We start from the raw sequence: 24,274 nt of genomic DNA on the forward strand, positions 1-24,274 counted from the left end.
TCCAGATGGGCCCTAGCCTGTGTCAATACCACTTCCGAGGTTAGCTCTGTCCCAGTACCTCCAGCTTCCACACTCAGTGAAAGGAGACTACAATTCTGAAGCAAAAGGCTTGGCATTGAAGCAGTGGTCCCCATGGGCCAGTGTGGGGAGGGAGGGGGAGTGGAGGTTCCTTTCCGGACAAATGGCCAAAGGATAGGAGACGGAGTGGTTCAGCATTGGAGGTAGGTTACACAGGGAGAGGGCAGAGGGCACCTCCTGAAAGATGGGAATCGGGAGTGGGGAGCTGTTCTGGGGCCGAGGCATTGGGGAAGCTAGGGGAGGCTGTGGGACCAGCTGCAATGCAGGTTGCGGGGGGACAGGGGCCTCCACCTTGGGGCTGCTTTGTTGAGCAGCATAGCTCCTACTCTCAGTGCTATCCAACTCGCACAGAGAATCTGAAGTCTGGACCTCAGTCTCAGTCTTGGAGACAGTAGGGGAAGGGCCCATGTTGATGGCTGTGTTCATGCCATAGTGCCTTCGCTTGTTAATCCAGTACAACAGCGGGCTGTAGGTGAATGTAGTGGCTCTCATCACCTTTACCCACTCCTGGGCACGCTCTTCCCGCCGCAGGTTCTTCCTCCAGTGCAGAAAGAGAATGCAGCCACCAATTAGCACTGAACACAGCCCCAGGAGTCCAAAGTACAGCGAGACCCACACTAAAGCAATAAGAAAGAAAAAGAGGCAAGCTGGCTGATAGCTCTAGCTTGGGGGCTGAGTTGTTTCTTATTCCTCTTCTTAACCCGTTCATTAGTCATTCCATCCACTTAACCACGCTCTTCATTCCTTCCCTCCCTCCTCATTGACTTATCATTCTCTTAGTCAAAGCTAGATTTCCAGGGAGCTTAAGAGGCCCCCCTAGCCCTTTATAGATAAGGAAAGCTAGAGGTTGGAGGGGAGCATGGCTTGTCCAGGCTTAGTCAGGCCTCTGTGCAGAAAGAGAATGCAGCCACCAATTAGCACTGAACACAGCCCCAGGAGTCCAAAGTACAGCGAGAGCCACACTAAGGCAATAAGAAAGAAAAAAGACCTGGACCCATACAATCCACCAGATGGAGAACCTCACTAAAGCCAGGATTACCAAGGAAGTAAAAGTTTAACAGTTGACAGGGACACCAGTGTCCCATCCCATTCTACCCATTCTGTTGTGATGGTCGTAGGGTATTCATAGCACCCCTGTGTCCTCAAGAAATCCTTCCTTTTCTAGAGGAAACAGTAGCTTAACTGCTTAGCACTCCTCCATGCAGGACCCACCACACACACCATCCATGCAAAAGGTCGCCCCAAGCGAAGGGCATGAAGCAAGGATCAGGAATGGGAGGGTCATTTACCACTAGGGAGACTCAGGTCCTTCGGTTGGGAATCCATCAGGTCCAGCTTTGGTACCTTGCCTGTGGCCCTGGAGAGAGGGAGCTTTCCTACCCATCTCTCCAGTTACTCTGAGTCCTTGACATGCCCGGCCCCATTGTTTCCTAAGGGTGAGGTCACTGGATTCTGAGCATTGAGCATGGGGGGGGGGGGGGGGGGCGGAGCTTGTGAAGTCTTGGGTTAATGATAGGGACTTCATCTAATGGGACCATACTGTATGTCTACCACTTCTATCAGGGGCTGACCTAGCCACTGAATTGTCTGCCCCCTACCCCTTATGGTGAACCCACAGAACAGCCCCAACCCCGGGAAAGGGCCCCAGTCCCTCAGGGACTTATCCATGTTGCTGGGCATTAAGGAACAGTGGGAAGGGTGGCAGGGAGCACACACAGTTTTGGGCAGCCCTGCCCTCAAGATGTCTGTGATCCAGCTGTCCGAAGAAAACCTGCTCAAGGGAACGAAGTGAATAATGCCTCCTTTCTTGCTTCTTACAATCTTATTTTTGTTTCGTTACCTTCCTTCAACAAGTGGTGTTTATTGGGCACCAGGTCCTGTGGGAGCTCCCTACTTTCTGGCCCTCCATCCTTTCCAGCCTCACCTTCCTCCCCATCCTTCACTTACCTCTCCCTTCTGATCAGGCCAGACTCCTTAGCACAGCCTGCTTGCTCACATCTCTGGAGTTTTGCTCATACTGCCTCTACCTTAGTGCCCCCCCCCCCCACTTTCCCCCACTGAACTCCTGCTTATCCTTCAAAGCTCAGCTCAACCCCCAGACTCTCTGACTAACAGTCATTTCTGTTGGCTTCCCCGAATGCAATCATCCCCAGTTTGAAGGAGTTTTGAGGGGTGTCTAGTACCAAGCCCATGAGATGCTTGAGCCCTGGAGGTAGATCTCCCCTACCCAGCAACTCATCCCCTGGGACTTGCTTGGGTCAGAGACTTACTTGCTCACACTTCCTGAGGCAACTTGATCCATGTATGGGTTGCTCAGTTAGAAAGCCCTTCCCTAATTAAGCTCAAGTCAGCCTTCCTGTACTACCCCTGGGCCTAGCTCAGCTTTTTGGCACCATTTAGTTACTTTCCTCTCTGTGGCCCCCCAGCATGTGACTTGGGCACTATTCAGCACGATTTTTTTCCAGGTTTACTTAACCCTCAGCTTGCCTCATACCCCACTGGCTCCTGCTTTGCAGTCTCCTTGGCTGGCTTCTCCTCTTTTCCCTGATCACTAAATGTTAGCATGCCCCCAGGCCTTAGCCCTCTATCTACATTCACTCCTCAGTGATCTCATCCAGACTCAGGGATTTTTCCCCCTTTTTATTGAATTTATTAATAAAACTATACAAGTTTCAGGTGCACAATTCTACAACACATCATCTGTACTCTGTATTGTGTGTTCACCACTCCAAGTCAAGTCTCCATCCATCACCATTGATCCTCCCTCTACCCTTCTTACCTCTCTCCATCCCTTCCCCTTAGACTCATAGCTTTAAATATCATATATACACCTATATATACCGATAACTAACGGCTTTTATATCCAACCCAGACTGTTCCTCAGAACTCTAAACTCATTCACGGAATAGTCCAGTTGATGTCCCTACTTGCCAGTCTATTAAATGATCTCAAACTAACATGTCCCAAACTAAACTCCTGATCATCCACCCTTTCACCTACTCCAGCCTTCCTCCTCTCCATACATGGCAACTCTATCCTTCCAGTTGTTCAGGCCAAAGCCCCTATAAGTCATCCTCAACTCCTTTTATTCTCTCACACCCAAATTCACTCCACTAGCAAAATCTTTAGGCTTGCTTTCAAAACCACTTTCCTATCACTATCACCTTATTCTAAACACCACCATCTCTCACTTGCATTATGAGTCTCCCCATAGGGTGACCAATCATCCTAGTTTGCCTGGGACTTAGGAGGTTTTTCAGGACATAGGACTTTCAATGTTAAAACCAGGAAAGTCCCAAGTAAACCAGGACAAACTGGTCACCCTTAGGAGAGCTTCCATCCTTGTGCCCCCACCCCTCCCATACCCTACATTCCACAAGCAGCCAGAATGACACTTTAAAAAATAGACCATGTCACTTCTCTGCTCAAAACCTACAGTGACTTCCCATTTCACTCAGATTCAAAACCAAAGTCCTTAACCAAGGCCTTCAAAGCCCTGAGCAATCTAACTACCCTTCTCCGTACTTCTTCACACAATAACCTCCTTGGTGTCCACACGCAGGGCAACAGGGCAACATGCTCCTGCATCAGAGCCTGTGCACTTGCCATTCCCTGTATCTGGAAGGCTCTGCCTCTAGATATCCATACAGATCATTCCCTCATTTCCTCAGGTCTCTGCTCAAGTATCCCATATCTCTATTCTCCTTTTTTAACATTTAAATTCTTTATTATTTAAAGTATTACATATGTCTCCCTTTTCCCCCATTGACCTCTCCCCAGCTGCTCCCACTGCCAGCACATGCCCTCACCCCTCTACTGTCTGTGTCCATTGGTTATGCTTATATGCACGCATACAAATCCTTTGGTTGATCACTTACCCTCCCCGCCTCCCCCACCTTCCTTCTGGGGTTTGATGGTCAGCTCAATTCTTCTATGTCTCTGGGTCTATTTTTGTTCGTCAGTTTATGTTGTTCATTATATTTCACAAATGAGTGAGATCATGTGATATTTATCTTTCTCTGCTTTATTTCACTTAGCATAATGCTCTCCAGGTCCATCCATGCTGTTGGGAATGCTAAGAGTTCTTTCTTTTTATAGTGGCATAGTATTCCATTGTGTAGATGTACCCCAGTTTTCTAACCTACTCATCTGCTGATGGGCACTTAGGCTGTTTCCAAATCTTAGCTATGGTAAATTGTGCTCCTATGAACATAGGAGTGCATATGTCCTTGCTGATTGGTGTTTCTGATTTCTAGGAGTGGGATTATTAGGTCAAGTGGGAGTTCCATTTTTAATTTTAAGGAAACTCCATACTATTTTCCACAGTGGCTGCACCAGTCTGCATTCCCACCAGCAGTGCATGAGGGTGCCTATTTTAACGAATAGCATGTATCATTACCGGACATGATACATTTATTCATTGTGTCTCACAATAATCGGTGATTACAAGCGATTAAAGGACCTTTGATGCAGAAGGACAACTACTACAGCAAGTGCCAGGAGAATTTAAAAGGGAGCAAGCACGACGAGGACTAGCAGACCCGAGCGACTTTCCAGAGGAGACTTGGAGAGCAGAGACTGCGGGTACCCAGCCGGCGGGCGTGAATCCAGGAGGGCTCCAAGGAGGAGGCGGGGCGGTGGAAGGACGTGCGGAGCCGGAGGACGCAGCAGGGCATTGAGACCCTAACTCCCACCCCGCCCCCTTCGCCCGGCCCGGCTCCCGGAACCTTGAGCGCGCGGAACTTCGAGTCCGGAGCGCCGGCGCAGCGGACCCGGAGCGCGATGGAGCGGGCGCGCGGCCCGCGGGCCGAGGCCGACGCGCCTGAGGACACCGAGGAGGAGGTGGCGGAGGTGGGGGCAGCGATGGCTGCCGTGGTGGCGGCGGCGGGAGGCGCGGGCCCGGCAGTCCTGCAGGTGGCGGGCCTCTATCGGGGCCTGTGCGCGGTGCGCAGCCGCGCCCTGGGCCTGGGGCTCGTGTCACCCGCGCAGCTGCGCGTGTTCCCGGTGCGCTGCGCCTCTCACCAGCCCGCGGGGGGCGACGGCGGCGGCAGGGTCGGGGCCGAGCTCGAGGCCAACCCTTTCTACGACCGCTACCGCGACAAGATCCAGCAGCTGCGCAGGTGCGGGCTCCCTCGGCGGGCGGCGGGCGGGGAGGAGGGGCGGCCGTGGGCCCGCGGTTCCGGTGTGCCTGGCGCCTGGAGTGCTCCCCGTGGCCCTGCGAGGTGGGCACTGCCACCGTCCGCACGCAGAGGCCGCAGCCAGGCTCAGAGAGGGAGATCACTGCTAGTGTAGCGCTGAGCGTCTCGCAACGCCCTGGCTTTTTCTCCGGGGTCCGCCTGGGGGCCTTAGTTCTCAGACTCCAACAGCCTTTCCCCAGCGGGCAGCTCCAAGACACCCGTCCTTAAAGAAATGGGAAAAAGGAGCCGTCCGGAGAAGGACTTGACTTGCTTGCGGTCACATACGGACCCAGCTGAGGCCTGGGAGTAAACCCTCTCCAAGGTGAGAAAGCTGAGTGTCAGAGAGAGTAAGAGACCTGCCCGAGAACACACAGCTGGTTGGCTTGCATCTGTCTCGGAATCCAGGGTTCCTAACCATCCCCTCAGCTTCCAGATGGAAGGCCCCGGGGTTAGAGGACGTTCAGGCGGGTGTGGGGGCCATGGTAGGGTCTGAAGAGTCAGGTGGAAGAGCTAAAGGCGATCAAAGGTGGAAATTACAGGGGCCTAGGAGAGAATTTGGCGGGGTGGGCAGACAGTTGTCTTATGGCAGGAAACCAAAGACTAAACACTGTAACTTCTTTGAGTTCGGTCTCATCTCTCATTCCACGACCTTAATTTAATCCCCCGTCGTCTTCACCTGGACTCTCGCTGTCATCCTCTCCCTAGTCTTCCCCAGGCGTCTTGGACCCCTCCGTCCCAGTCTGTCTCATTGCTACTACGGAGACTTTTCTTCTCTTTCTGAAAGAATGATGGAATAAATGAATGTTTTTGCTCTTCTTAAAACATCATTCAGATATACTCACATATTTGTCTTCTTTAAAACCTTTTCTTGGCCTGCGTTTCCCTTCAGCCTTTTCTCATTGATCTCTCTCACAAACAGGCATGTCCGGAGAGTTGTCTGCTCCTACTCTGAATATTCCACAACTAGTCTTCGTTCTTACCCATGGACAAATGAATGACTGGTTTTTCCCTTCTCCCCTAGATCACCCCCATCAGCATTTACACATACTGCTATGGGAACTTTCCACTGACCTCTGGGTAATGTCCACATTCCTTCGAGCTCTTACGCTGTGAGCCTCGTCTCCCTAGCTTTATTACCAAAACGCCCTTTGAGCACATTGTGTGTTACCACAAAGGAATACAGGAATGGGATTGAGGGGATATTTCACGTAAAGGGAGCAGCAAAGGTACAGGGGCATGAAACCACCTCAAACCATTTGGGAATGTTTGAGTAAAATTTCATCATATATCCATAGCATTTTACTATACCTAGTTACATGTCTGGATAGAAGCTCCTTGAGGTGGGGACTCTGTCTTAATTATTTTTGTATCCATAGAGCCCAGAAAGGTAAACAGCAAGCAAGGGATAACAAAGTTTGCTGAATGAAGGAAAAGGAGAAAGAGTAAGTTCTAGAACAGTGATGGCGAACCTTTTGAGCTCGACGTGTCAGCATTTTGAAAAACCCTAACTTAACTCTGGTGCCGTGTCACATATAGAAATTTTTTGATCTTTGCAACCATAGTAAAACAAAGACTTATATTTTGGTATTTATTTTATATATTTAAATGCCATTTAACAAAGAAAAATCAACCAAAAAAATGAGTTCGCGTGTCATAGGTTCGCCATCACTGTTCTAGAAGCAGCTGAGAGACAAGTCGGGGAGATGGGAGGGAAAGCTGTGTGGATACAAAAAGGAAAAGACCACAAGGTTGAGGTCGATGAAAAGGGAGATGGAAACAGGGCCAAAAAGGAGTCAGTAGAACCTGGGCCAGGTTAAGGGAAGAGGCAAAATAGGGCCTGGCCTTAGGACCCAGGACCAAACACGTAGGAGGATATGAGATATTTTAAAGGGACTTACAGCCCTGATTGGTTTGTGCTGAGTCATACCCACAAAAACCTGGCCTGTTAGAGTACTAGCCACAGGTGTGATGTGAGCCAGCAGCAGGACAAGGCTGTGTGCCCTGTTGACTCTGTTCCAGCCCCGAATCTGGGTTTTACATCACACTCTGCGCGGGTGAATTGGGAGGATTTGATCTAGCTCCAGGCCCACTGTATCTAGAGTGTGGACAGAGCAGGTCCACAGTGCGGAGAGATTCACAAGTCACATACAGGAAAAGGGGTCTCAAAAAACTGAAGAAATTTTACCTGGAAAGATAAATATAAAGGGTGACATAATAGTGATTTTCACTCATATAAAAGGAATTAGACATTTTCTCTTATTCCTGAGGATGAAAGATACAGGGATAAATTTAGGCTCAGAACATTTTAATAATAAATGACGCCCAAGGCAGGAGTACACAGACTCACTGCCTAAGCCACCCCTCACTGTCTATCCACTCACCATGGGAGGCCCAGGTGTGGCCTCCCTGGTTCTGGTCCTTGTGGCCCTGGCCAGGCAGTTGCCACACCCCACTGGGCAGGACCACTGGAGCCACTCTACCCAGGAGCTGGCCTAACTACAGAGGGAAAGGTACACTCAGGACATGGCAGTGAGGGGAGTGGTGTTAATATCACCTCTGGAAAGGAGCGTTATGGAAGAGACCCCCCCCCCCCCCCCACAGTGCCTTGACCAGCCAGGCTTCCACCAGAGAGGTGAGCAAGACATGCTTGCATCTTACAGATACCATCCATGACACTACAGGTCTCATGGCTGAGGAGCTGGAGTATTCACCAAAGTGTACAGAGCCAAATATCCCATCATTGGCTACACAGCCTGAAGAATTATTAACAAGGATGACAGCCCCAACCTGGACTTCAGGCCTGAAGACCAGCCCCATTTTGACATAAAGGAAAAAGTCTGATGTTCCATCTGCAGGAGCAGGGTGTTTTGTTTTGTTTTTGGAAAGAGGATCAGGGAGATACTCAGGTGCTAAATCTGCAAAATAGGTTGGCCAAAGCCTCTGAATCACCTACATCTGAATAAACAGATGTTTAACATGAGGAGAAGATGTCCAAGAACTAGATGTGTTCAAGTAAAAGCCTGACACCTGGTAGGAATGTTTCTAGATTTCTGCCTGAGGAGGTGGCCCAGCAAGATGACCTTAAAGTCCCCTTCCCATCTGGAGAATTTGAATTCCAAGTACCCAGAGTGTAAGTACCTGAGGGGCCAAGGTCTCCGTCACCCTGGGAAATATTCTGCAGGAGAAAAAGGTTACACCAGCCTCTTGAGGATTAACAGTAGTTGAAAAACCAGACAACTTTGTCCACTTTGATTTGTAGGCGTGTGCTCAGGCCTAACTACCTGAAGGCAGATCCTTCAGCCTCTGAATACCTGTGTCCCCTCTCTGTAGAAATGCAACATGTTACTTGTTCTTTCCAAATCTGAAAAGGCTCCAGTGGTGTAACTGGTTTACCTTTAATCAGGTCTGACCCAGCTGCGTTTGAGTCTCGACTAGAGAAGCGCAATGAGTTTCGGAAGCAGCCCGTGGGGCACTCCAGGCAAGGAGACTTTATCAAATGTGTGGAACAGAAGGTAAGACCTGTCCCTTTTCGTGTTATTGGCTCACCAGTGCTCTCCACCCTCAACCCCAACCTGTGTCTTGGAATTGGGCTCATTAATGGGTTAGCTGGATGAATGGAACGGAGCCCCTCTCTACTCTGCTCAGTCTCCATCCATAAATGGTACCCTACTCTTTCTGGCACATCACTGTGGTCATGGAGATAAAGAACGATGGGAACGGTAGTCTCTGCTCCCAGGGATGAAGTCAAGTGATCAAAGTAAAGCGCACATGGCAGTGGGCTGTAGAGAGAGGGCAGCAAAAAGTGTTTAATAGCTATTGTTATCCCTAAATAAGAATCAAAGCTGGGGGAAAGCATGTTGAAAGCTGTGTATAGGAAAGTCTAATGCAGTGCTTTTCCAACTTTTTGACCATGACCCACAGAAAGAAATATATTTTACACTGTAATTCAGTACACAAATAAGTATATGATTATAACCGAAACAAAATTTTTATAAAACAATGCTTTTGCTACATGCAGTGTACTCTTATTACTTATTTTATCTTTTTAAAACTTTGGCCACTAAATAGGACTTCGACCTATGATTTGAAAAATACTTATCTAGGATGATGCACAAAACTAGTTGGAGTGGGAGAAGCCAAAACCAGGAAGAATGTACAGTAGTCTAGGTGTGGGCTGTGTGGTCTGAAATAAGGTAGTTACAGTGGGGATTTGACATTGTATTTTAAAATGAGAGATGTTTCTTTTACTTGGAGAATAACTTTTTTTGCTTTGGGTATCCTAAGTTTTAAGAGAATCCACCCAGTGCTTTAATAAGTGTAATTAGAATCAGAGCAGTAATTAGTGGGTTAATCATTGTAAGGTTGGGGAGCAAATTCAACCTTCTATGACAAATATAATTTACAGCTTTATGTGAACAAACATCTCTACTACAAATATTTTAACAAATATAATTTTCCATAATAAACTTATAGTGCTAATAATAGTTCTTTACTGTATTATCAGCTCTCAATATTATATGGGAAAGCTCTTTGCCCCTTTTTGTAGACAGAGTTAGAAATTCAACTTTATGATAAGATGCAGAATAAGATTTCATTATATTATGGCAACTCTTAGGTAAATATTTACTTACAGTCTTTCTTATCTAGTTACTCAGAGGAAGGCTAATCACTCCATTTCCAAAGCCTCGTCTTTACTTTGAGTCATTGGTTTCTGTCACATGAGACCCAACATCCTCTTTTGCAATAATTTTTTATTAAAAAATTTCCCTTTCTACCCTGAAATAAAATGTAGACAATATAACCCACCTATACACATAGTTTCAGAGGGGAAAATATCAATATAGTGCCCTAACTATAAAATAAAAGAAAGTATTTTTAAATAAAATTCATATTTTAATATGTGAGTTCTTGGGCACAACTATGACCTAATGCAGTCATCAGAGGCTTTTACCTGTATGTGAAATCACTGTGAATGACATAAGCAGCAAAAGCTGGCTGGTGCAGGGGTATTGTGCTGGTAATTATAAGAACTCCCAAACCATGAGCAGTGTTGTAATCAGTGACCCTCATGGGATTCCACAATATAGTCTTCTCTCAAGTTACATAGTTATTGCCTTTCTGAAAAATTTAGTGTTTATTAAAGTCGTGTTTAAAAAAAAAAAAATAGAGAGAGGAAAGGAAAGAAAACAGAGTTAGATTTCAGGCCCAGGTAATAGAAGGAAGGAAGGAAAAGAAGGAAGGTGAAAAGGAGCAGGGGAGGAAAAGAAGGGAAGGGAAGGGGAGGGGAGGGGAGGGGAGGGGAGGGGAGGGGAGGGGAGGGGAGGGGAGGGGAGGGGAGGGGAGGGAACAGAGTTAAATTTCAGGCCCAGGCCATTATAAAAAGGTGTTTCACTTACAAGGATGTCTGGCTAGACACTGAGAAGTTGTCCAGGATGAGGAAAGGTTCTTCATTATGTAGAACTCATCTGTAAATTGCAGCTCATTTAGCATCCCTTCTCTTCATAAATGCAGGTGTCACCATCCAGTCAATTATTGTGATAAAAAAGTTGTCTTCACAGATTTCAAAAGCATCTGCAGGGGAGTAGTAATGTACTCATTTAAATTTCTTACTAAGTACTCTTAAGACTTGGGCACATAGTTTCAATTATAATTTTAATTACCTTATTTTACTGGTTCTCAAGTTCACATTTTTTTCACATTTTAACATCTTCAAAATTGCCTTAAAATTGATCAGATATATATATATATACAGATATATATATACACACACACACACACACACACACACACACATGTAATATGCAGATTAGGCCGGGATGCCATAACGGTCACGACCAGCTCAGGAGGAGGGGCCGGGTATGGGCCCGGTGCCTGAGAGAACAACACACAGAGGGGCCAGAGCAGAGACACAAACCCGCGGGCCACGGCGCTGGGCTTTTGGGGCCAGAGACACAAACCCGCACAGGGGTCCAGCCCCCAGCAGCCCCGTGGCCGCGGTGTGCCAGCAGTCCTGCCTCTGTGCGGGAGCTGCAGAGGAAACACCTTTTCTGACTGCTCATTGGCTAAGCTTGCGGTATGCCACTCGCTTGGGTAATAAGAATCCAAGAAGGTGATCTAGGGTTTTTCCACCTCACTCCTGGAGGAAAAAAGGTTTGCTGCTGGAGGGGCTAAGAAATGTCATATCCTGCCCTAACCAATTTGGCTCAGTGGCTAGAGCCTCGGCCTGCTGACCGCAGGTTCCGGGTTCAATTCTGACCAAGGGCATGTACCTAGGTTGCAGGCTCCTCCCTGACCAGGGCCCAGGTCAGGGCTCATACAGGAGGCAACAATCAAAGTGTGCCTCTCACATTGATGTTTCTCTTTGTCTTTCCCTCTTTTCCCCGCTCTCTAAAAATCAATGGAAACATATCCTCAGGTGAGGATAAAAAAAAACAAGAAAGAAATGTCATATCCTATGAAAGACACATCTTGAAAATGCCTAAAGAAAGTTGTCATTTTTTTGTGGTGAAGGGACTGGAGTCTGTGTTGATGAAAACACCTTGGTGGCTGCGGCAGCTGGCAGTGGCAGCAGCAGTGGGGTGATGGGGATGGCACCTTCCCCTGATCAGCCCAGTTGCCTCCCGAGAGTGTGCCTAAGCCATGGAAGGACAGCATAGGATTTTAACCTCTGTTACTAGAGACTCCTGTTCATAAGCCATCAGTAGGACAACTCCTGAGAGTTCCTGGACTGGGAAAGGGGGCAGGCTGGGCTGAGGTGGCCCCTCCTCCCCCGCACTGCACTAATTTCGTGCACTGGGCCTCTAGTGAAATATAAGTATAGTGTTATTGTTTAATTGGCATTATTTTCTAATACATAAAATAATGGTGCTTCTTCAAATCTGTGGTGTCTTTGATTAGATAAAATGCAATAAGTTTAAATTTTTTATTTCTGTAAGTAAAAATGGAAATGAATGAACTGGAGGGACATTGTGTAAAAAGAATACACCAGACTTAGTCATTGAAAAGTGAAGGCAGGTGTGCAAATGGAGGGTTTTGTTTCTTTTGTTTTCACAATACACCTAAAGGTGAGTGGTAAGAAAATGAAATCAATTCTCTTTTGTATGGTTACATACGAAGGAAAGACTGCATTAGAACGTTGTCAGTGTAAAGGTCTGACCAAAAAGACCAGGGTGTACCCAAATGGGTTTGCCTATACCAGTCTTTTGTCTGATTTGTGGGTATAAGTTCTATGGGCATAATTTATGAAAGGTTTGGATATATTAAAGCACAGAGTAATGAAAGGCAGGGTTTTATGCAGAAATTGTTTTTCACCTTCAAATCCCAGGTGTAGCTTGTACTCCTTCCTCCGAAAGGCATGATCTTGAACTGAGAACCCGAGTGGAAGACTCACTCAGAACAACCCATGCCCACTATCAGAAACAATTCAAAATAGGATTTCCTGACTGTGGCCTTTATCAGAGATAGTGGATTAAGAGAGAAAATAATCACCTTCAGTTGTTTTTGGCCTTTTTTAGGGGACGTCTAATTTGATGGAAGAAATATTAAGACTGAATACTAAAAAAACTCTACAGTCTGCTGAGGATATCTGCCATCAGAAGTGCTGTCACAGATAAGGAACAGCCTTGGAAAACAGATCTTTCCATTCCTTACCTCCTCTGAGGCTCACTGTGGAGCAGATCAGAGAGTGGAACACAGAAAACCCAAGCAGCCTCAATTTGGGAAGGAGCCCCTTACAAGTATACCCATAATAACAGGCATAGAATGCTCTCTCAGTACTAGTAAATGCAGGTTATTAACAAAGGAATACTTTCTCATCTGTATCTCAGAAGCTGTGTCAAAAAAAAGTTGTTTCACAACCAACAACTCTTATGAACAGTATGTACAGTTACTATATGGAGTGGAGAGAGATGAGTTCTTAGGTACAGAATTACTAAATGAGATATTGGGCACTTCACTATCTCAGTGGTCTTTATCTTCTGAGTGAAGTATAGATTCATGTCTTGTCTATCATATATTTCAGGCAAACACTTTGGGGAAACAGCCTATGAGCAGAGGATTCACTAAGGACAAGGTAGGTTTCTAATTAAATACCCAGGTTTAAAACCACATGTAACATCTACTTATATAAAAACCCTCGGTGTAACGTGTCACAGCCAAGGCTCAACCAATGGGAAGGAAGTCAGTCCTGCAGGGGTCGTTTTGGCAACAGCTGTGCCCTCCCTGAGCTGTTTCCCGAGCTGTTTCCCGCAAGGGTGAGGTTTGAGGCAGGAACCGGCCAGCCCTCGGAGCATGGATGCACTGAGTCCTGGGTCCTCTTAGCAACAGCTGAACCTTCTCGAGCTGTTTCCCGTAAGGGCGAGATTTAGGCAGGAACCGGCCCTCGGAGTGTGGACTCACTGAGTCCTGGGTTGCCTTGCCAAGGGCTGCGCCCTCCCTGAGCTATTTCCCGCGAGGCGAGGTTTGAGGCAGGAAACGGTCCTCGGAGCGTGGAGGCATATCTTTATAAAGTTTTAGTACATTATATTAGAGGTCGTGGTGGTACTGTTTTACCCACAGCGTCTACAGGAATTGCTGCAAACTTACTTCTCAGTGGAAGCACCTTTCATTCCAAATATAAATTACCCATTCTATTAAATGAAACTTCAATTTCTAGATTCGATATAAACAGTGAAGTTGCTAAAACTATTAAAAAGGCCCAACTTCTCATTATTGATGAATGCACCATGGCATCCAGTCATGCTATAAACGCCATAGACAGATTACTAAGAGAAATTATGAATTTGAATGTTGTATTTGGTGGGAAAGTTCTCCTTGGAGGGGATTTTCGACAATGTCTCAGTATTATACCACATGCTATGCGATTGGCCATAGTACAAACGAGTTTAAAGTACTGTAATGTTTGGGGATGTTTCAAAAAGTTGTCTCTTACAACAAATATGAGATCAGAGGATTCTGCTTATAGTGAATGGTTAGTAAAACTTGGAGATGGCAAACTTGATAGCAGTTTGCATTTAGGAATGGATATTATTGAAATCCCCTGTGAAATGATTTGTAATGGATCTATTATTGAAGCTACCTTTGGAAATACTATATCTATAGATAATATTAAAAATATATCTAAACATGCAATTCTTTGTCCAAAAAATGAGCATGTTCAAAAATTAAATGAACAAATTTTGGATATACTCGATGGAGATTTTCACATGTATTTGAGTGATGATTCCATTGATTCAACAGATGATGCTGAAAAGGAAAGTTTTGCCATCAAATTTCTTAATAATATTACTCCTTCTGGAATGCTGTGTCATAAATTAAAATTGAAAGTGGGTGCAATCATCATGCTATTGAGAAATATTAATAGTAAATGGGGTCTTCGTAATGGTACAGATTTATTATCAAAAGATTATGACTGAACATTATCGAAGCTGAAATATTAACACGATCTACAGAGGGAGAGGTTGTTCTGATTCCAAGAATTGATTTGTCCCCATCTGACACTGGCCTCCCATTTAAATTGATTCAACGACAGTTTCCTGTGATGCCAGCATTTGTGATGACTATTAATAAATCACAAGGACAAACTCTAGACTGAGTAGGGATATTCCTATCTGAACCCATTTTCGCACATGGTCAGTTATATGTTGCTTTCTCTCGAGTTTGAAGAGGCATGTGACATTACAGTTAAAGTTGTAAATACTTCATCACAAGGGAAATTAGCCAAGCACTCTGAAAGTGTTTTCACTCTTCATGTGATGTACAGGGAGATATTAGAATAAGTTTAATCACTTTATCAGTCATTGTTTGCATCACTGTTGTTTTTATATCATGTTTTTGTTGTTTTCATATCATGTTTTTGTTTTTATATCATGCCTCTGTTGTTATATCCTTTTGTTACTGTTTATTAATAAATTTATATATTATTTTCATATACATTTTACTAATTTCCTTTCATCTCTCACACTTATATTATAGAGAAAGGGCAAATAGCAATATTAAAGTATTTCCTCTAATTAATTCCCTTTTAATGTGCATGAATTTCGTGCACCAGGCCACTAGTCTGTAATAATAAAAGCATAATTTGCTAATTAGACCGGACAGCTGAACAACCTTCCAGAGGAAGCCGGGGCTGCGAAGGCCGAAGCAAGCCGCCGCAGCTCTGAGGACCAAGCCCCTTGCACAGTGATTTTGTGATTTACCAACTGTGGTGATGAGAAGTATTCTATGAATTTTTGTGTCCTTGGTGTGACACCTAACATAGTGTGGATCCTGGGGATATTAGAGGAACTATAGTGCTACCTTTTTGTCCTATAGGAATTTGTTTTAAAAAATCAAATAAAAACACGTTTACTCTGTCATTTAACTTGCAAATAAGGAGCAACTCCTGGCAGAATGGCAGTTAAATTAAAGATAACCAAACTTTCTCCTCTTACCAGTTGCAAAGTGCTGCAGTGCTCATTGTGAGGGTGAAGGATTTAGGAAGTACCTGTACCCCCCAAGAATAGAACTGCAAAAACCTGCCCAGGCTGGGGGGGGGCTCACTTCTTTGCACATAGGAGTTTTCTTACTTGTTCTCTGCTTATTGAGGATCTGATACACATGTTGCTGCCCACAAAGCTTACAGATAGTTAAGCTGCTTTGTTTTTTTAAATTGTGGTGTTAATTTCCTTTTATTTTCCCTTTCAGACTCTCAGTTCAATCTTTAACATTGAGATGGTGAAAGACAAAACTGCAGAAGAAATAAAGCAGGTATTGAGTGAAAATGGGTGGATGTACTTTATGAAAATGTGTGCTCTGTGAACCAAATCTGAAAGTAGAAAGGACCATAGATTTCCTGACACCTCTTTCTAGCCAAAATGAAAAGTGGCCATGGATAGAAAAGTGATGAATTACATGAAAAATAGTGGCATAAGAAAACTTATCTTTCTTGGTCTCACTTCTGCATGTCTAATCAACTCACATTTCCCCTTTCGTCTTCATTCCTATTGTCCACATTTTATTTAAAATCATTGCTGCTCTATACCTGGCTTACTGTACTACCTTTCTAAATAGGTTTTCCTGCTCCTATTTCTCCCACTCCCCTTATCATATCCTCACCAGTTGATTCCTCTTAAAGTTGTGCTCTGGAGAAGCATAATGTATTGGTTAAGAACAAAGACTCTAGAACCAAGCTGCCTATTTTAAATCCTAGCTCTGCCCACTTACTAGCTGAATGACTTTGGTAGTTAACCCCTTAGAGCCTTACTTTCTCTATCTGTAAAGTGGAGATGATAATAGTACTTACCTTATAGAGTTACTTGGGAAATTAAATGAGTTTATATTTGTAAAGCACTTTAAACAGTTCCTGGCACAGAGTAAATGCTATATTTGTGTTTTTATTTTTTTAATTTATTTTTTAATATATTTTCATTGATTTCAGAGAGGAAGGGAGAGGGAGAGAGTGATAGAAACATCAGTGATGGTAAAGAATTACAGATTGGCTGCCTCCTGCACACCCCACACTGGCATTGTGCCTCCAACCCAGGCATGTGCCCTGACCAGGAATCGAACTGTGACCTGGTTCAGAGCTCTACGCTTGACCACTGAACCACACCAGCTGGGCCTTCAAAGCACTCTTGATCTGTCCTGCCTCTCTGGTCATTTCACTACTATTTAAATGCTCATGTCTATGATTCTTTTCTCTAATTCTATCTAATAAAGAGGTAATATGCAAATTGACCATCGCTCCAACACACAAGATGGCTGCTCCCATGTGGACACAAGATGGCTGGCAGGGGAGGGCAGTTGTGGGCAATCAGGCCTGCAGGGGAGGACAGTTGGGAGGGACTAGGCCTGAAAGGGAGGGCAGGTGGGGGCGATCAGGCCTGCAGGGGAGGGCAGTTAGGGGTGACCGGGCCGGCAGAGGAGGGCAGTTGGAGGCAACCAGGCCTGCAGGGGAGGGAAGTTGGGGGCAACCAGGCCTGCAGGGGAAGGCAGTTGGGGGGAACCAGGCCATCAGGGGAGGGCATTTGTGGGGAACCAGGCCATCAGGGGAGGGCAGTTGGGGGCAACCAGGCCTGCAGGTGAGGGCAGTTAGGGGCAATCAGGCCAGCAGGGGAGCAGTTAGTCATTGATCAGACTGGCAGGGGAGCGGTTAAGGGGTGATCAGGCTGGCAGGCAGAAGCAGTTAGGGGCAGTCAGGCAGGCAGGCAGGCAGGCAGGCGAGCGGTTGGGAGCCAGCAGTCCTGGATTGTGTGAGGGATCCCAGATTGGAGAGGGTGCAGGCTGGGCTGAGAGACACAAACCACCCCCCCCCCCATGCACAAATTTCAGGCACCGGGCTTCTAGTTAGATTATAATATGCTATTTATTGGCATTTCTGTAGTTCCATGAGTTGTGTTTTAGATATATTGAGAAAATCAAAATAATAAAACCAGTATATGTGTCAGATATTGTTCGTGCTTCATATGCACTATTTCATTAAATTCTAATAACTACTTTGTAAAGTAGGTGCTATTATTCCAAATTTACCACTGAGGAAACTATAGCTTAGAGAGATTAAGTAACTTAGTAAGTGGTAGAGCTAGAGTTATTTGGGGAATTAAACATGAGACTCAAACCCATGTCCATTTCACTCTGCATCATATTCTTTTATGGGAAGTTGTGCCAATTGCCATGGCTTCTTTTGGGTGCTGCATCATTCATTTGCAGCAAACATTTATTGAATACCTATTAAATGTCAGTCTCTGTGCCAGACATAGAAATAAATGAGAGAATCCCCTACTCTCAAAGAGCTTTAACCTGGTGGAAGGACAGCACAGGATATTAACCTCTGTTAATAGAGGCTTATGCAAAGTCTCATGGAGACCTCAAACTGCCTTTGGGAAGAAGTGCCAATGGAAAGTAGACACCAAGCATGTCCTTTAGTGGGGAAAAAAGCCAGGCCCGAGACTCCTGATCATATGACAAATATCATTTAGACCTATAATCTTAGATACAAATTTGTGTTTGTTAAAATAATTTTGAGTGACAGGTCAACTATGTTAGGAAGTATCTACCAATCTCATGTATTTCAGCGTTGATTCATAAACTACCTACTAATATAAATTAAATAAAAATAAGTAGGATATGCTATCCTTAAAATGAGAAGACAGTGTTCTGACATGAAAAATGAAAACAAAGCAACCTTAGGCTGTACTGATAGAGTGATTTACCCAAGTCCTAGGAATCAGCAGTCCTGCTGTGCTCTGTGTTGGCTAGGTCACATTTTAATGGGAATGTTAACAAAGCAGAGCAGCTTTAAAGGAGGCTGGTCCATTCTTCAACACCAGTTCAGATGTCACTTTGGCTATGATGTCTTCCCCTGCTTCTCTGCCTTTGCTAATGTTGTCATTCTCTGCTTGGAATGTTCTCTTATCTTCTTCCCTACCTCTTTGTCTTCCCAGACTCCCTGTTCACCTAGCTAACTCCTGATCATTTTTCAAGATACATCTCAAGTGTCCTCTCCTCTAGCACTCATTTCCTAACTTGGATTAAGGGCTCTTTGTTGCCCTCAGAGCACTTTGGCTCTGGTTTGCATTGTAATTCTGTTGTGCTAAGCACAAACCTAAATCATTTCAGCTCATCTTCACAATAATCCTGTGAGGGTGATACTATTGCTGTTTTACTCATGGTTATATTAGTTATTTTTCAGTAACTTGCCTAAAGTAGCATAGCTAGAAAGTGATTGGAGCTGGGATTTGTATCCAGACCTGCCTGACTCCAGACTCTGGCTTCTGAGTGACTGATGTCCTACTCTCTGAGAAGGCCCACAATTGGTTAGGGATTTTGGGTTTGGGGAAGGAAAAGAGAAGATATGAAAAGAAAAAGAAAAAAAAGAGCTTGTCTATTATATATAAGGCATGTCTTGAGAGAAATGATTAACAAGGTCATAGACTCCATTTCTCTGACAGGAATTTGTTATTAAGAGTTACAGTTTAATTATCTAGAAGAGTAGATGGTATTAAATCTTTTTGTAATCATGTACTAGTAATAAAAGAATTATTCTGGGTTTTCCTCTCTGTTATCAAATTGTATGTTACTGTGAGTAATGAAAGCTGTCATCATTTCTTGGTGCAGGTTGAAAAGATTACCCACATGTCACAGACATATTCTCTTTTTTGTACAGATTTGGCAGCAGTATTTTGCAGCAAAAGATACAGTCTACGCAGTTATTCCAGTAAGTAGTTTGGAGGGAAAATGAAAGTGTTATAGCATGAAGGTCAGGTCTCTAACCTTAGCAGGCAGTTGGCTTTACTTTTCCTATGTTTATTGCCTCTTGAGAACTTACGCTTATAGCTCTGAGGGTTTTTATTATGCCCTGAGTACCAAAGATTGGAAGCTCCATATGGTATATTTATAGCTCTTGTTTTCCCTTATTCTGGTTTAAAAATGTCTCTTTGAGTCAAGTCTCTGACAAGGGAGCGTGGTGTAAGTTCATGTTGCTGAGCAATTTCCAAGTCTTTTATTTCTTTCTAGTGTTTCCCAAGCTATTGAAATTTAACACAGGGCCTCTAGCATAGGTTTCTTCCTTTCTTGTTTATAAGTGACCTATACATGAGCTGTCTTGGAGCCTCTTCCTAATCTTTTTCTGACATTTCCCCTTACCAAGTGGCATTTTCTTGTGGGCTGTTTTGTTTTTTTCCTTCTTAAAATTGCTGTTATGGAGATAGATTCTCTCTGGTCACTGCTTGACCATGAAGCAACATTTGATGTACTGGTGTATCAGCTAGTTCTTTAACTGTTCTTCCCGGAAGAGGAAATAGCCTAGGGTATGTTTATATCAAACAGTGTACACCAAGCTTACATGCGTAATTGTAAGATTAAGGAGAAAAACGTATAGATGGAAAAATAAAGCCAGGCCTTTTGGTTGTTGTAAGAGTATTGTTATTTTTTTTCTACCTCTTATACATGTATACCCTTCCCCTTCAAAAGTTCAAAAGCCAAGGGATCTGTACTCCTTGATATTTTAGATCTCTGATACTGGCTCACTGTTTGAATGGGACTTTTTAAGCCTTCCCTCAGACAGACTTAGTGACCTGATGTCTCAGACACTTAGCAGAGTCCCCTGGAGAGTTTGGAGCATTTAGAGTGTACACTGTTCACAGCAGATTCTGACACTGAACAGCAAAGAATACATCTGATTTTTCCTCTCTGTCATACGAGGCATTTGTAAATGATGAAACTTAGATTGTTTTAGTTGTATTTTAGTTCTGGAGTTCAGTCTTGGTGAATTTAAGTGTCATTGTAGCTTTTTATGGGGTTTTTGTTTGTGACTTTTATTCCTTTCTAACCTACAGGAAGAGAAGTTTGATTTGATCTGGAACCGGGCTCAGTCCTGTCCAACAGTAAGTTTCTGGATTGCTTATCAATGCTGCAAATAAGGATGTTTTCTAACTGATCTCTTCATGCTCCATGCTATTTCACGTTATAGTTCTGTTTACTTAACAAAGATGCGTATAGGTAGATTGTACTGTTTAGCCTTATGAAATAATGTGAGTTTGGCACAATAAGTCTCTGGCTTTTTCTGAGCCCTTTCTGATCTGGATCTTAATCAACAGTATAAGTAAATGTTGGATATAGAACCTGAGACCATAATAATTTCAACTTCCCTTAAGTGTCTGTTTTATTATGAATTTTCTTTTCAGTTTTGGCCATGCTATCTGATTAGATGTACCTAAAAGGAATTATGAAATTGTTGCTGAGCTACCAGAAGACCTAAGGGAAGGGAATAGGTGAGGTGGGCGAGCTGACTTGGTGTTGAGAATCATTTCTAGGATTCTAAAAAAATTTTTCCAAACATTGCCAAGAGAAAATTTAAAAAAAACAACCTCGAAGTAAATGGAGAGATATATCATGTTCATGGACAGGATGACTCCATATTATTGTCACTTCTCCACAAATTGATCTGTAAAATGTAATCCCAATAAAAATCCCAATAGGCCTTTCTTTTAAAGAAGTTGACAAGCTGATTTTAAAAATTTATTTGGATATCCAAAGGACCTAGAATAACAAAACAATTTTGAAATAGAACAAAGTTAGAGGACTTACATTATCTTATTAAGACTTATTATAAGCTTTAGTAATGAAGACAGTATGATATTGGCATAAAAATAGACCTATAGATTAATGGAACAGAGTAAAGAATCCACAAATAGACCAATATATATGTGGTCATTTGTTTTTCAGCAAAGGGACCACGGTAATTAAATGGGGGAAAGGATACTCTTATTTTTACCTCACCCCATATTCAACAATTAACTCAAAATAGATCATAGAACTTAGTGATCTTGGGTTTAGCAAAGATTTCTTAAGTATATCATAAAAAGCACAAACTATTTTAAAAATCGATAAATTGCATTTCATTAAAATTTTCAATTTTATACCCATGTTCATAGCAGCATTAGTTGTAATAGCCAAAAGGTAGAAGTAGCCCAAGTGTCCATTGATAGATGAGTGGATAAATAAAATGTGATCTGTGTGTGTGTATAGAATAGAATATTATTCAGCTTTAAAAAGGAAGGATATTCTGATACATGCTATAACGTGGATGAACCTTGAAGATATTATGCTAAGTGAAATAAGCCAGTCACAAAAGGACAAATACTGTATGATTCCACATTTGTATGAGATACTTAGTGTAGTCAAATTTATAGACAGACAGTAGAATGGTGGTTGCCAGGGACTGACGGGAAAAGGGATAGGTAATTATTGTTTAATGAATATAGGTTTCAGCTTGAGAAGATTAAGAAAGTTCTGGAGATGAATGATAGTAATGGTTGCACAACATTATGAATGTACTTAATGACACTGAATTGTACACTTAAAAATAGTTAAAAAGGAAAAAAATAGTTAAAATGATAACTTTTGTGAAATGCATTTCCTATCTAATAAAGAGGGAATATGCTAATTGACCCTCACACCATCACAAAGATGGCGGCGACCACAGCCAATAAGGGGGAATATGCTAATTGACTGTCCCACCCTCAAAAGATGGTGGCGCCCACAGCCAATAAGGAGGGAATATGCTAACTGACTGCCACACCCTCAAAGATGGTGGTGCCCACAGCCACAAGATGGCGGTGCCAAATCCCCTCAGCCCCGCTGGGGCGGCAGGCGCGCGGCAAGACTGGGCCCACCCCCAGGCAGGCCCAGCCACTCCACGTGCCTGCCTCCGGAGTCCCCCAGTCCCCTCAGTGCCCCAGCTGCCCAGGGCCAGCCCGAGGTGTAGGCAAGCCTCAGATGTCAGCTGCCCAGCCGCCCAGGGCCTGCCCGAGGTGCAGAGGTGTGATGGGGCGTCACCTTCCCCAGGTCGCTGGGTCTCCTCCCTCCCCTGAGGGCTCCCTGACTGTGAGAGAGGGCACGCTGGGCCTCTAGTTTTACCATAATAAAAAATTAAAATTTTCTACTTCCCAAGAGATCTTGTTATCAAAATGAAAAGATAAGCCACAGACTGGGAGAAAATATTTGCAAGACATATATTGACAAATGACTGGTATCCAGAATATATTAAAAACTCTTACAACTTAATAAGAGGACAGGTCACCCGATTAACAAATGGGCAAATGATTCAGACAGTTGACCAATGAAATAGAATGGCAGATAAGCACCTAAAAAAGTGTTTTACATCATTAGTCATAATGGGACTGCAAATTAAAGCCACAGTAAGGTACCACTAATGTGACTTAAAAAAAAGACTGACCATACCAAGTTTTGGTGAGGATATGGAGCAACTAGAACTCTCATATTCTTGATGAGAATGTAAAATGATACAACTACTTTGAAAACAGTGTGGCAGTTTCTATAAAAGGTAAGCATATACCTGCCATACTACCCAGTCATTCTACCCCTAGGTATTTTCCCAAGAGAACTAAAACACATGTACATTCAATGACTATACACAAATGTTCATAGTAGCTTTATTTGTAATGACAAAATACTGAAAATATCCAAATCTACCACAGTTGAATGAATAAAAGAATTGTGATGTGTGTACATGTACACAATGGAATAATATTCAGGAATTAGAAGGAATGAACTATTGATATATACAGCAATATGGATAATTATGGAGAGAAACCAAACAAAAAAGAAGTATAGATTGTATGAGTGGTTGCTTAGGGACTGTTGAGGAAAAGGTATGAATTACAAAGGGACTTTTTGGAGAAGATGTTCATTATGTTGTCCTAACAAGGGACCAGCTATTAGATAGGCACTGAGGTTATCTCATCCTATATAATAAAAGGGTAATATGCAAATTGACCCTAACAGCAAAATGACCAGAATGACCACTGGACCAGTCACTATGAGACACATTGACCCCCTCTCAGTCCCTTCCCCCGGCCATCAGGCACCAATCACCCAATGGCAAACGGGAACCGGGGATGGGTGGCAGCAGGGAACAGAGTCGTCTGTGGGCAGCTGGGGAAGATGGCCCTAATCGCAGGCCAGGCCTAGGAACTGTACCCACGCACGAATTTCATGCACTGGGCCTCTAGTCTAATAATAAAGAAACACCCTGAGTGGTTGGCAATACTGAGACAATTCCATGACTGATGCTTGTTGGATTGATTATGCTTTATGTTCTGGCATCAATCTCTCCTCCACCACTCATCCCCATTTCTAAACATCTCGAGCATAAAACTAATCATCTCTTGGTGTTTAGAACTGCAGTATTAGCCTCAGATGATAAAAGTATGAAGCGATTATAGTAAATGGAACAAAAATTAATTCAGCAGCATTAGGAAGTTTAGAAAGTGAAAAAGATCCAAATATTCATCAATGGAAGAATAGATAAATTGTGGTAAATTTCTATAGTAGAATTCCATACAACAGTGAAAATTAATAAATTAGAGTTATAGTTATCAACTTGGATAAATCTTAGAAGTATAATGTGAAATGAAAAAAGCAAGTTGCAAAAGTATACACATTATTTGATATGATTTAGTTCAAAACATGCAAGTGGTACTGTTCTTGTTTATGAATATGCACATACACATTAAAAG

The 24,274-nt window shown here is 43.6% G+C and overlaps 2 protein-coding genes across 2 annotated transcripts in view; one reads left to right on the forward strand and one right to left on the reverse strand.

Moving 5' to 3' along the window:
• Positions 1 to 87: 87 nt before the first annotated feature.
• TEX38 (testis expressed 38) lies at positions 88 to 3,151 on the reverse strand. The gene is made up of 2 exons (XM_059686232.1): positions 3,079 to 3,151; positions 88 to 695 (listed from the first exon to the last, which is right to left on the reverse strand). The coding sequence occupies exons 1-2, from the start codon at positions 3,149 to 3,151 to the stop codon at positions 88 to 90; spliced, it is 681 nt and encodes a 226-aa protein (XP_059542215.1).
• A 1,577-nt stretch (positions 3,152 to 4,728) lies between these two features.
• The window catches only part of ATPAF1 (ATP synthase mitochondrial F1 complex assembly factor 1), a 31,596-nt gene continuing 12,050 nt past the window's right edge, over positions 4,729 to 24,274 (forward strand). The window contains exons 1-6 of the mRNA XM_059689686.1: positions 4,729 to 5,198; positions 8,659 to 8,767; positions 13,276 to 13,326; positions 15,939 to 16,001; positions 19,399 to 19,449; positions 20,570 to 20,617. Coding sequence (XP_059545669.1) covers positions 4,861 to 5,198; positions 8,659 to 8,767; positions 13,276 to 13,326; positions 15,939 to 16,001; positions 19,399 to 19,449; positions 20,570 to 20,617 — 660 coding nt within the window. The 5' untranslated portion in view covers positions 4,729 to 4,860. The remainder of the gene's footprint in view (positions 5,199 to 8,658; positions 8,768 to 13,275; positions 13,327 to 15,938; positions 16,002 to 19,398; positions 19,450 to 20,569; positions 20,618 to 24,274) is intronic.

The sequence above is a fragment of the Myotis daubentonii genome, chromosome 3 (genome assembly GCF_963259705.1).
Source record: "Myotis daubentonii chromosome 3, mMyoDau2.1, whole genome shotgun sequence".
Lineage (NCBI taxonomy): Eukaryota > Metazoa > Chordata > Mammalia > Chiroptera > Vespertilionidae > Myotis > Myotis daubentonii.

Bases quoted from the DNA above. Each gene is read 5' to 3' on its own strand.
- TEX38 (XM_059686232.1), bottom strand. From the start codon at position 3,151: ATGACTTATAGGGGCTTTGGCCTGAACAACTGGAAGGATAGAGTTGCC. The intron at 696-3,078 runs GTAGGTGAAAGG...TTATTGCTTTAG, and splicing joins TGGAGAGGAGGAAGGCTGGA to TGTGGGTCTCGCTGTACTTT.